General features: G+C 44.1%; 1 protein-coding gene across 1 annotated transcript in view; it reads left to right on the top strand.

The window, feature by feature from the left end:
- LOC126236243 (ATP-binding cassette sub-family C member 4-like) overlaps nt 1-13,647 on the top strand; it is a 294,541-nt gene extending 280,894 nt beyond the window's left edge. Inside the window, exons 23-25 of the mRNA XM_049945386.1 lie at nt 2,957-3,086; nt 12,799-12,909; nt 13,039-13,647. Coding sequence (XP_049801343.1) covers nt 2,957-3,086; nt 12,799-12,909; nt 13,039-13,065 — 268 coding nt within the window. The 3' untranslated portion in view covers nt 13,066-13,647. The remainder of the gene's footprint in view (nt 1-2,956; nt 3,087-12,798; nt 12,910-13,038) is intronic.
- Nucleotides 13,648-14,066: the final 419 nt, after the last annotated feature.

Raw genomic sequence — 14,066 nt, 5'->3', positions numbered from 1 at the left:
TGATGAAAATGTAGCACGCATCCAGCAAGCATTTGTTCGCAGCCCAGGAAAATCGACTCGCAGAGCTAGCAGAGAGCTGCAAATTCCACAATCAACTGTATGGAGAGTCCTACGAAAAAGGTTAGTTATGAAACCTGAACGTCAACTACCCGAGGCGATGGATCGGTCGCCAGGCAGCCCGTGACAGAGCACTTCATCACTGGCCTCCAAGAAGCCCTGATCTTACCCCCTGCGATTTTTTCTTATGGGGGTATGTTAAGGATATGGTGTTCCGGCCACCTCTCCCAGCCACCATTGATGATTTGAAACGAGAAATAACAGCAGCTATCCAAAATGTTACGCCTGATATGCTACAGAGAGTGTGGAACGAGTTGGAGTATCGGGTTGATATTGCTCGTGTGTCTGGAGGGGGCCATATTGAACATCTCTGAACTTGTTTTTGAGTGAAAAAAAACCTTTTTAAATACTCTTTGTAATGATTTATAACAGAAGGTTATATTATGTTTCTTTCATTAAATACACATTTTTAAAGTTGTGGTATTATTTTTGAATCACCCTGTACATTCCTGTAACGAGTATTGCTCCATTCCGGACACCGAGTTAAATGCTCCTTTCGCCCGTACCTCGGAGCTTCTGCAGCATTGCGTGACGTCGTACCCGCAGCCGTGGCCCAAACGGACAGGGCTAGCACACATTGGTGGTAAGGCTTGTTACACCAACCGTGAACTGTAAGCAGTGGTTAACTTCACAGTGGGCACACCACAAGACGATTGTGTGTTGTTTTCCAAGATAACAACATCGGCGTCGATGCAGTAGTCTTTTAGATTATTGTGTAACGTAAGCAGTCTACAATCGCTCATTTCTCACTCAAACTTTTCCCGTCGGCCGAAATGTCATTCAACAGCCGCTGGTTTTGAACCCTCTTCCGACTAAACAAGGTTCGCCAGGAGAAGTGGTCAATATTCGGGTATATGACAGCAACCATCATTTGAAGCGAAAATCTAGTAAATATGGGGTCTAAAATGCACACCTTACGAGCTATAAGCGCTTCATCTTCGATAATGTAAAGCAAATGGCTTCTACTGCAAGCTCTTTGCTTTCCATATTTTGGGATGAGGTAATATGGATCAAAATATGAAAAAAATTTCATTAAACGTGGACTCTAAAATGTATACCTTAAGACTTACGGGTGCTTGTTGAATAGAAGAGATGTGTTTCACAGTAAGGAAGAACATGAAGTATTTGAAGCTCTTAACGCATGCCCATGCTTACTGGGATTATTTGCTCCGAATGATCGTTCCTATCATATCCCTCAATACTGATCATTCCTCTTGGGACACATTCTGTAGGTTTTGTCCGAAAGTATGGAAGACGACGAGCGCAAATCTACGTAAATTTCACTCATTTAGTAGTTTCCGTAATCCCATAATAAAGGAACAGATAATTCTTCACAATATAGTAGTGTCATTTGTACCTGTACCCAACGTTAATGATTCAGAACTGGACATTTGTGAATCAAAATTCGTTCATAAACTACACCACCGTTTGTGAAAATTGAAGAATCCACCAAGGAGCGGTCTGAATGACTCAAAAATTGAAGGGTGTATCGAACAGTGGAAACATAATAAGTGGTTAAGTTTGCAGGGAGATGGCGTCCACTTAGGCCCAGCACTGCCTTCATTTATGTGGCCGAAGATGTCAGTTTTGTGCCACGCTCAGTAGGTGCAGAGTCATCCAACGAAGTGGAAAGTTGCAAACAGAATTCTATTATGCCTCATCGACGTCACAGTGTGAGTCTGTTCGAACTGGGCAAGATGACTGGTTTCCGGGGAAACAAGCCTGTCGTACCCTCATACTGCGGCCCGTACAGCGAACGCTGGTATTTCAATGATGTGTTTGTGCAACCAGTGGATGGATGAGGGTCGCACACAGCAACGAACCTATACTAAACCATTGTGATCACATCGTGGTATGACCGTAATCTTGTACGCATGGTCGTAAGCAACAGAAAGCTTTGTCCGTTGTGTTGGTTCGACGTTGGATTACTGGTACGGGTGTTGAAGTCGTGGCACCCATATCATTGTGCCTCCTTTCACTGACCAGAAACCACCAACGCTTCAGTACAGAATGGGCACGCCTACGCCATCACTGGCGTGGTAAGCAGATAAATATCCTGTTTTAGGAGGAGTCCCGCTTCAACTTGTCATTGAGTAATGCCTGCGTTCGCATCAGACGATACCGCAATGAACGCTGTTGGCAGACTGCTCTGTTGAGCGGCGTAGCTGACAAACGCCAAGTGTGATGATTTCGGGCGTCATTGGCTATAGCGTGCGATCTCGTCCCCTAGGTTTTGACGGAAATCTGAACAGCTATCACTTCATCAAGAAGTGTTTACGGTCCGAGGCACCAACTCCTGTAGGCAGCTCCACATATTTCAGCAGGATAACGTCCAGCCACATGTTGCGAGAACGTGCAAGCTATGTTTGAAGAACGACGGCTCCCACAGCTTCGTTGGTCTGCATGTTCACCTAACATATTGCTCATCGAACATGCTGAAAACGGTCGGCAACTTGTACTTTATGGTCCTCCTACAACCACTGTCGATGCTTTGTAGACGCGCATAAAAACCGCATGACAGTTTACTCGTATCCCCCGCAGCACAACCACGCCTTCTTCCATTCCGTGCTACGACGTTTAGAGGGTCTAATTACAGCTCGTGGAGGCTTCGCACCATACTGATTTTTCACGGTCAACGGCATGTCAAATCCATGTGTTCTTTTGTCTATTGCCATGTCTCTAATCTGTGGAATAAGTTTCACTGTAATCACATGCCTCTTTCTTGGTGTTGCAATTTTCGCAAACAGTAGTGTATTTAGTAATTTTATTTCAACATTAAGCATTTCATTAAACGGTATATTGACAAAGATATCTTAAGACTCTATGTTTTCGTTTACAGTACTGATTCACTGATCCAGAAGACCATCAGACAAAAGTTCTCGCACTGTACAGTGCTGACTGTTGCTCATCGTCTGAACACAATCATGGATTCCGATAAGGTTCTCGTGATGGACGCCGGTCGCATGGTGGTGAGTTACAAGAAAAAATACATTGCAGTTCCTTATGTTGTTCACTCGTGTGATGAGAATCTATTCAATGGTTACGAAACGTAATTAAATATGAAATGTTAACAGGTACAGCTTGTGTAATTATAGTACACATCAGTCTTACAACTGCGACGATGATGAACGATAGCACCGTCTAAAGTAAGAAGAAAAATTAACAGTTGATTTGCTGAAGAACAGGGCAAACGCAGGTCTATGCACTGCGTGTGCTCGCCTCCACTAATTATTTGGATATTTACTGGAAGTTAATCTTAGAAGCTAGTGATAAAGTCAATTACAAAATTTAACTGAATAACTTCAGTCATGAAATTCAATAAATAAGAGGGCTATTCGGAATTTAAGGAACGATCAATCGCGAGATGAAAGCTCCAGTGAAAATCCGATGAAGTTTTACACATATGTGTGTTGGGCAGTGTCTCTAGTATGCATGTAGGTAGCGTCACGTCACCCTTCTCAGTTCTGAGCGCATAGTGAGCGCTTAAAGATGCCTAGAAAATAGCGCCTGCCGGGAGATTTCACCTAATTTCATGCAACCCTACATAAAGTAGCTGGCATGCATTTTCTTCTTCCTGACAATTCTCCGCCGCACACTGCAAATGCAATGAGGATTCTCCTGCGGCGTTTTTGATGAGAAGTGTTTGATCGCCCTCCATACAGCACGGACTTGGCTCCCTCTGATTTTCTTCCCCGCTCAAACGAACCGCTGGCTAGGAAGACACCATTTTGGTACAGGCAACGAACTGCAGTTCAGCGCAGAAAATTGTCAGCATAGGGGGCTGCCTTCCATGACAAGAGTATTGGAAAGTTTGTACAATGCAACGACAGATGTTTAAGTCAGAGCGGAGACTTTGTAGAGAAGTAGCTGGAATGAGTAGTTAACTGTTGCAAACAGGAGCTTTTATGAAACTTCCTGGCAGATTAAAACTGTGTCCCCGACTGAGACTCGAACTCGGGACCTTTGCCTTTCGCGGGCAAGTGCTCTACCATCTGAGCTACCGAAGCACGACTCACGCCCGGTCCTCACAGCTTAACTTCTGCCAGTATTCTCGTCTCCTACCTTCCAAACTTTACAGAAGCTCTCCTGCGAACCTTGCAGAACTAGCACTCCTGAAAGAAAGGATATTGCGGAGACATGGCTTAGCCAAACCTGGGGGATGTTTCAAGCAGCGGAGTGTGCGCTGATATGAAACTTCCTGGCAGATTAAAACCGTGTGCCCGACCGAGACTCGAACTCGGGACCTTTGCCTTTCGCGGGCAAGTGCTCTACCATCTGAGCTACCGAAGCACGACTCACGCCCGGTCCTCACAGCTTTACTTCTGCCAGTATTCTCCCTCTGGCTAAGCCATGTCTCCGCAATATCCTTTCTTTCAGCAGTGTTAGTTCTGCAAGGTTCGCAGGAGAGCTCCTGTAAAGTTTGGAAGGTAGGAGACGAGAATACTGGCAGAAGTTAAGCTGTGAGGACCGGGCGTGAGTCGTGCTTCAGTAGCTCAGATGGTAGAGCACTTGCCCGCGAAAGGCAAAGGTCCCGAGTTCGAGTCTCGGTCGGGCACACAGTTTTAATCTGCCAGGAAGTTTCATATCAGCGCACACTCCGCTGCAGAGTGAAAATCTCATTCTAGGAGCTTTTATTTTCACTGTGGTATCCATTTCGCGACGATCGTTGCTTACTTTCCGAATAGCCCTCATATTAATACGAGGGTTCTCCAGAAAGTAAGTTCCGATCGGCCGCGAAATGGACACCGCAATGAAAACCAATGAAGTTTTGCACAGAGGTGTTGGGCAGTGTCTCTAGTATGACCGTCGATCGCATCTAGACGCTCTTTTCAGTTGTCAGCGCACTGTGAGCGAGCAAAGGTGTCTAGAACAACGATGTCTTCTGCCAAGTAGGGGGGCCCGCTGGGAGGCTTCGCCTTAATGAATGCAGCCCACCTAACACAAATGCCACGCACTTCCTTCTTCATGGCAATTCTCAGCCGCACTCTGCAGGGGCAGTGAAGACGTTCCTGTAGCCTTTTCAATGGGAAATGTTCGATCGCCCACAACACAGCCCTAATTGGCTCGTCCTGAGTATCATCTCTGTTAGCATGAAACGCTGGATACGAAGACAACACATGGGCGCAGGCTATGTGCTATAGACGAGCGTAGAGAATTATCGGAAAGCATAGGCGGCTGCCTTCTATGAAGATGGTGTTGGAAATTTGGTATAACGCTCCGACAAATGCCTAAATCGGAGCGGCGAGTATGTAGAGAAGTATCAGGAAAGTGTAGCTAACTCTTGCAAACAAGATGTTTCCGATTTTCACTGTGATTTCCATTTAGTGACCAATCGGAACTTACTTTCTGGACAACCCTCGTATTACGATATGAACTTGAAACTGGAGATGGATTCCATGAACGTTTTTACGTTAAGGTTACGTGAAAAAATGACGATTCCATGGTAAACTAGTAGTAGATCTAATCGAAAAATTAATATTACAAGTGCTCGAACGCAATAATACTTCATTAACTGCCCTTCGCGTTATCTTTCAGTTCACAGGTTTAACATTACGCTTTTCCATATTATTACTATCACCATGGGCACCGATTTCGTACTTCAAAATAAGCGACCTCATTCTGAATGTGGGTGTCAACTTGATCAAAGCCTCTGGTCGTATATTATGCTGCGACTGCAGCAAAGTTAAGCTCTCTGGTGAAGTTACGGGCCGGACTACTCTAATGGTATTTCGGGACGTATTCGTAGAGTCACAGACTGGAACCAAAGTTCGGGATAAAACCAGAGTAGAGCGTTTCAAGGAGCCTGCAAGCTTTCTCTCTTCGTTTATTGCTAAGATATTACTTCCATATGTTTAGGACCCTACTACACTCATGCTCATAAATTAAGGATAATGCCGATACATAGTGAAACAACGCTCTGGTGGGCGGTTTATGGGTTTAAATTACCTCGGGGTGTGACCGTGCAATGCATGTGACCTGCGGTCGTTACACGGTGGCGCTGGCAGCAGTCCACATACGCAGAGGTGTGTTGGTGCATGTCAGAGTACGGTGCAGCGAGTAGGTGTGCAGACGTTTTCAGTCGAGCTAATGGTGACTGTGTATTGAAAATGGCTCAAGGAACATATATTGATGACGTTATGAGAGATAGAATACTAGGGCGATTGTAGGCTGGTCAAACACAGCAGGTCGTAGCATGGGCCCTCTGTGTGCCACAAAGTGTGATCTCAAGATTATGGCAACGATTCCAGCAGGCAGGAAAGTATCCAGACGCTACGGTATGGGACGACCACAGTGTACAACACCACAAGAAGGCCGATATCTCACCATCAGTGCCCGCAGACGGTCACAGAGCACTGCAGGTAGCCTTGCTCAGGACCTCACCACAGCGACTGGAACAGATGTCTCCAGACACACAGTCTACAGACGACTGAACAGACATGGTTTATTCGCCTGGAGACCTGCAAGGTGCATTCCACTGACCCCTCGTCACAGGAGAGCCCATAAAGCCTGGTGTCAAGAACACAATACATATTCATTGGAACAGTGGTCCCAGGTTATGTTCACGTACGAGTCCAGGTATAGTCTGAACAGTGATTCTCGACAGGTTTTCATCTGGCGTGAACCAGGAACCAGATGCCAACCCCTTAATATCCTTGAAAGGGGCCTGTATGGAGGTCGTGGTTTGATGGTGTGGTATGGGTTTATGATTGGTACATGTACACCCCTGCATGTCTTTGACAGAGGAACTGTAACAGGTCAGGTGTATCGGGACGTCATTTTGCACCAGTATGTCCGCCTTTTCAGGGGTGCAGTGGGTCCCACATTCCTCCTGATGGATAACAACGCACGGCCCCACCCAGCTGCCATCGTGGAGGAGTACCTTGAAACAGAAGATATCAGGCGAATGGAGTGGCCTGCCTGTTCTCCAGACCTAAACCCCATCGAGCACGTCTGGGATGCTCTCGGCCGACGTATCGCTGCACGTCTTCAAACAACTACGACACTTCAGGAGCTCCGACGGGCACTGGTGCAAGAATGGGAGGCTATACCCCAGCAGCTGCTTGACCACCTGATCCAGAGTGTGCCAACTCATTGTGCGGCCTGTGTACGTGTGCATGGTGATCATATCCCATAGTGATGTCGGGGTACATGCGCAGGAAACAGTGGCGTTTTGTAGCACATGTGTTTCTGGATGGTTTTCTCATCACCAATACCGTGGACTTACAGATCTGTGTCGTATGTGTTACCTATATGCCTAAGCTATTAGCGCCAGTTTTGTGTAGTGCCACGTTGTGTGGCACCACATTCTGCAATTATCCTTAATTTATGAGTATGAGTGTAGAATAGACTATATGATCTTAAGTATCGGACAGACTTACGTAACGTGGAATTGACCACTCGATGTCACGATAGACGGGCTCATCAATATAAAAGGAGGGAGGGAAGGGGGTGGGGGGAGTAATACCGCAGGAAAGCAGTAACAGCAGAAAGAGACGCTCAGGAGAGCTCAGTGCCCTCGAACGTGGACCACTTTATGGATGTCACCTGAATAACAAATCCATCACAGCATGTGAAATCATCTAAAACTGCCCAAGCCCACTGTTGGCAAAGTGGAAACGCGAAGGAACAACCACAGCTAAATCAACCCGAGGCCGACCTCATATACTGACGGACAAGAGCAGTCGGGCACTGCGGAGGGTGGCTGTAAGAATCGCCTGAAATCAGCGGAAGAAATCACTCGTGAGTTTCAAAGTACTACCAACAGTACAGCTTACAGAATGACTCAGCATAGCGAGTTGAAAAGAATGGTGTACAATGGTCGAGCACCTCTTCACTAGGTATACATTTCTGTAGCCAGTATTAAGCGACGATTGAGCGGCGCTACTGGACAGTGAATGATTGGAAACGAGTGATTTGGAGTGATGAATCGCGCTATACCCTGCGGAAATCCAATGGAACGGTTAGGGTATGTCTAATACCTAGAGAACGTTACCTGCCATCATGTATATTGCCAACAGTGAAGTGTAGACGAGGCGGTGTCACGGTATGTGTGTGTTTTTCGTGGTTAGGGCTTAGTTCCCTTACTCCGCTTAAGAAAAAGCTAAATACTGAAGGATACGAACACAAGAAACTTCCTGGCAAATTAAAACTCTGTGCCGGACCGAGACTCGAACTCGGGACCTTTGCCTTTCGCGGGCAAGTGCTCTACCACTGAGCTACCCAAGCACGACTCACGCCCCGTCCTCACAGCTTTACTTCTGCCAGTATCTCGTCTCCTACCTTCCAAACTTTACAGAAGCTCTCCTGCGAACCTTGCAGAACTATCACTCCTGAAAGAAAGGATATTGCGGAGACATGGCTTAGCCGCAGCCTGGGGGATGTTTCAAGAATGAGATTTTCACTCTGCAGTGGATTGTGCGCTGATATGAAACTTCCTGGCAGATTAAAACTGTGTGCCGGACCGAGACTCGAACTCGGGATCTTTGCCTTTCGCGGGCAAGTGCGAACCCACTGGAGCACCTTTCGCATGAGTTAGAACGTCGACTTCGCTCCAGACCCATGGCGTGCCATAGCTTTACTTGCACTTGCCCTCGAAAGGCAAAGGTCCCGAGTTCGAGTCTCGGTCCGGCACACAGTTTTAATCTGCCAGGAAGTTTCATATCAGCGCACAATCCACTGCAGAGTGAAAATCTCATTCTGGATATGAACTAATTCTGCAGCATTTTGTACAGGGTGCAGTAGAGACGATGTTTTTTGTATCAACAAGGCGATGCAAACTGTCGTAAAATAGCATCTGTGTGGCAAATGGTTCGTGAACAATAACATTTTTGAAATGGACCAGACTGCCCAGAGCCCCAACATGAACCCACTGGAGCACCTTTCGCATGAGATAGAACGTCGACTTCGCTCCAGACCCATGGCGTGCCATAGTTTCGGCTCTTGAGCAAGAATCAGCTGTTATTTCTCTACAGACATGCGGACATCTCATTAAAAGTGTCTCCAAGCTTAATGGTGGGCACGCCTCACATTTATGTCCACTAATATGTGCCCAGATTCTTTTGATCAGATACTGTATGTGTCTAAATATACACTGAAGCGCGAAAGAAACTGCTATAGGTATGTGTATTCAAATACAGAGATAGGTAAACACGCAGAATACGGCGCTGCAGTCAGCAACGGCTATATAAGACAACAAGTGTCTGGCGCAGTTTTTAGATGGTTTAATGTTGCTACAATGCCAGGTTATTAAGATTTAAGTTTAGTTTGAACGTGGTGCTATAGTTGGAGCACGAGGATGGGATACAGCATCTCTGAGGAGCGACGGAGTGGAGATTTTTCCATACGCCTATTTCACGAGTGTGCGGTGAATATCAAGAATCCACTAAAACATCAAATCTCCGACATCGCTGCGGCTGGAAAAAGATCCTGCAAGAACGGGAGTAAGGACGACTGAAGAGAATCGTTCAACGTGACTGAAATGCCACCATTCCACAATTTGCTCCAGATTTCAATGCTGGGCCATCAACAAGTATCAGCGCGAACCATTCAGTGAAAAATCATCTTGATGACTGCACGACAGTAAGCTTTATGCCTCGCCTGGGCCCTTCGACACCGACATTGGACTGTTGATCACAGGAAACATGTTGCCTTGTCGGACGAGTCTCGTTTCAAATTGTATTGAGCGAATGGACGTGTACGGGTATGGAGACAACCTCATGAATCCATGGACCTTGCGTCTCAGCAGGGGACTGTTCAGGCTGGTGGAGGCTCTGTAATGGTGTGGGACGTGTGCAGTTGAAGTGATATGGGATCTTTGATACGTCTAGATACGACTGTGGCAGGTAACACGTACGTAAGCATTCTGTTTGATCACCTGCATCCATTCATGTCCATTGTGCATTACGACGGACTTGGGAATTCCAGCAGGACAAATCAATGCGATGACCCAAACGTCAGGAAATGCTACAGAGTGGCTCCAGGGACATTCTTCTGAGCTTAAATACTTCCGCTGGCCACCAAACATGAACATTATTGAGCTTATCTGGGATGCCTTGCAACGTGCTGTTCACAAGAGATCTCCACCCCGCGCCACTCTTGCGGATTTATGAACAGCCCTGCAGTATTCATGGTGTCAGTACCCTCCAGCACTACTACTGATATTAGTCGTGTCCATGCCACCTCGTGTTGCGGCACTTCTGCATGCTCGCGGGGGCTCTACATGACATTACGTACCAGATTCTTTGGCCCTTAGCATATAAATTGACTCACCCAGCGCTAATACTTGTGGTGGAATGTACATGGTGACGTGCGTCCAGGGGCACCTCATTCTCATTTAGATTGCTGCCACTTGACTTGTGTATTGGTGCTTTACTAATACTGGGCGGTTTGCCAGGAACACATTAATAAACCGGAATCCATCCCTACCCGTGAGGCGATTGTCGTAACAGTTCTCCTCCCAGGGGAAGACAATTTTCCTCAGATATGCAGATAGTGTAGTCTTTCGTGGCGAAACATTTTCTCGTCATCTCTTTTGAATAACTGTTGCTTTGAAAAGTACTTAATATCAAATATATCTCCGTAAAGCCTTGTGCGTCATCTGTTATGTGACGCGAGTCCACTGCGACGTGCGGCTTATTACAGAATAATATATCCGGTCTTTTTCAGGGTAACTTTTGCAGTGTTAGCCCATTCTGGTCTTAAATACACATGCCTGCACATGGTATATTACAACTGTCACTTAATGGTTCTTTCCGCAGCAACTGGTCGTAGACAGCATATTGTACGAATTGATTCCTTGAAGGTCCCCCTTTTTCGACTCCAACCATAGCCCTGAGAAATGAGATAAAACAATAAAACACTGAATCACACCTAATAGAGCACTTTGGTACTCAAGGCAGTCTAAAAGTTAATAACTGCCTCCTTTTGCAAGTTAAGTGTTACTGATCTTCAGTACAATTGGACACGTGTGCCACACCTATACATAATTTAATAATGGGATAATACCGTCAGATGATGCAGAATTATACGTAAACTTGAAAAACTCCAAAAAGTCACTTTTTAGTTTTTCTTTTTAATAACGTCGGAGTTGAAATTCCCATCTTTTAATCATAACACCATAGATCCCGGAACAGCAAATAGTGTCCAGTGGCTGAAAACAAACATAAGAAGTCTAGCAGAAGTGGTCCAAATAACTGTCGTTCAATATCCCGAGCATAAATTTCTCGTATAATCTTTTAACATATTTTGTGCTAAGATGTAATGAGATATCAGTAACGGAATGATCTCCTCTATGCCAACCAGCACTGATTTCTAAAACATCGGACCTATAAAACCCAACACGCACTTTAGTCATATGGCATCGTGAAAGTCATGCATCAAAGTAGTCACTTAGGTACATATTTTCTTGAATTCCGAGAAGTATTTGACTCAGTAACACTGTCCCTGTTATCGACAGATCGACTGCATGCAGTGTGAAGCGAAATTTATTACTGAACTGCGGATTTATTGGTAGGGAGAATGCTGCACGTTATCTTGGATGGAGAGTCTTCGATAGGTGTAGAAGTAACTTCGGGTGTGTCACATGGAATTGCGTTGGACTCCTTGCTGTTAATGGAGTATCTTAATGACCTTGCAGGCAATGATAATAGTAACCTCAGACTTTTCGCAGGTAATAGTTACATATATGGTCTGAAAATAGCTGTCCAAATATTATTGAAATCCTGATAAGATTTCAAGGCGGTCCAAAGATTGGTACCTTGCTTTAAAGGTTCAAAAATGTAAAATTTTGCACTCCAAAAAATGTAAAAACCTAGTATCCGATGACCACAATATCAGTAAGTCATAGTTGGAATCGACAAAATCATACAAATACCTGGCTATAACTGTTTGTGCTATACGAATGGGAATGATCACATAGGCTCATTCGTAGGTAAAACAGATGGTAGGTAGACTTCGGTTAATTATTTGAATACTAGGATAATGCAGTCAGTCTACAAAGGAGACTGCTTAAAAACATTCGTATGACCGATACTAAAATAATGCTCGAGTTTGTGCGACTGGTACCATTTAGGACTAACACGGGACGTTGAACGTATACACAGAAGGACGGCACAAGTGGTCACAGATTTGTCTGACCCTTGGGAGAGTGTCACGAAGATGCTCAAAAAAGAGGCAGCACCCCCTTCCCTTTACCTCTCAGTGGTTTGCAGAGTGTAGGTATAGATGTAATTGTAAACTTAGAAACTGCAGTAGGTAACTCTGTTGTGTTCTGTATACAGACGCTGTACACTAGCGCGAGCACATGAATGCGAAATATGTCACACCTTTAAACAATATAGCTTTAATAAAATTTGATCCAGGATACTTCGTGGAGAAAAAAAAAACCCAGTAAAAGCCACTGTCAACAACACTATTTATATCTCGGTTTGAAAATGTAGATAGTAATTTCGAAAGTAATTTATGGACAGTGATATGATCAATTCATGTGGCTAACGATACAGATCTTCGCTGATGGTTATCTTATCAGTAACGTATGCATTGTAAAGTATACGTTTATCTAACGTTGCAATACCTGTTACCGGCAGAACTAGTATTTAAGCCGGTTTCACCATGCTCTCCTTTTCTACTATACAATTCTTGTGAGATAAATTCTCTGTTTAGCTCTGCTTTTTTCTTCTTCAGGAATTTGACCATCCACATATACTACTACAGAGGAAAGATGGCATGTTTTCCAAAATGGTCCGACAAACGGGATATCTTATGGCAGAACAGCTTAGTAGAATTGCTGAAGAAGTAAGTGGAATTTTAACAGCAATTTCAGATAGATCGTTCCTGCGTACTGCTGTTTATGTTGGTTTTTAGTATTTTACAGTCATATTTTTTTCACATCAAAATGACGATATATCGTTCTTTCTGTTACAGTGCTACAATGAAATAGTTACGCATTGAATCTCGAGTCCTGCAAGACTGAACCAAATGTGATCACATTCCTAATTACTACGATGTACTAGTCACATAATTTTTAAACAGTTAATTATCTGTCGGAGTATTATTGTTAAATTTCTATGTAAATAACGACCTAGCTATTGTACATTATTAAAATTACGTGCCATACTTCGAAGTATTTCTAGCATTTATGAAAATGGCGTAGCAACTTTTGTAGGTATTTGTTACAGATAATGTACAAATTGACATTGTTGAACTAAGTCGCCTTTTTTAAAGAACAATATTTTACCCACAGACCTCTTTCTGCATGAATTGTGAGTGAATTGCGAGTGGTTCGAGAGATAGTGTATCTTATTAATCGGTTTCGGTATTCAGTTTCAGCAATATGTCAGTGATTCAACGAATACAATAATGATTTAATTGAGGAGATTTCTCTGTAAAACGGAACACATGTGCACGAACTGTGAAAATAACACAGTGTCATGGAGTATGTATATTTTTGTTATAACAAAAAACTCATAGTACCTGAAGCATTAAATGATGTATCCATAACTGAGAAATAAAACATTGTTACCATTTTATAAATTATTAATTTTTCAAATAAACTGATATCTGCATTGGTTCATTTGCAGCATTCCGTAGTACACTGCTATACTACATTCTTACTGATCAAAAGGTGAGTAAAAAGTTGTGCGTTAATTAGTAATGTAAAAGACTGGGTTATCAAGTGAAGATGAACTGTTAACTATGAACACTGTTAAAGAATTTACGAAACGCCGTACTATACGCTGAGGAAAATGATATGCATCTATTCCATTATTTTCAACTATTTATGCTGGGTAATTCAAAAGCTTCTGCGCCATCTGAAACAGAGTGAAAGTTTTGGAATGCCAGGAACAACGACAGTCAATACACACGCACCTTAAGTCCAGCAAACGCAATGCACTGTTTAGCCAATGGTGTTGTACATTACAGAAAGTTTTCAAAATGGCGACCACCACATT

The sequence above is a fragment of the Schistocerca nitens genome, chromosome 2 (assembly GCF_023898315.1).
Source record: "Schistocerca nitens isolate TAMUIC-IGC-003100 chromosome 2, iqSchNite1.1, whole genome shotgun sequence".
NCBI lineage: Eukaryota > Metazoa > Arthropoda > Insecta > Orthoptera > Acrididae > Schistocerca > Schistocerca nitens.
Note: the sequence above shows the minus strand (reverse complement) of the source record. Positions and strands in the feature narration are given on the sequence as shown.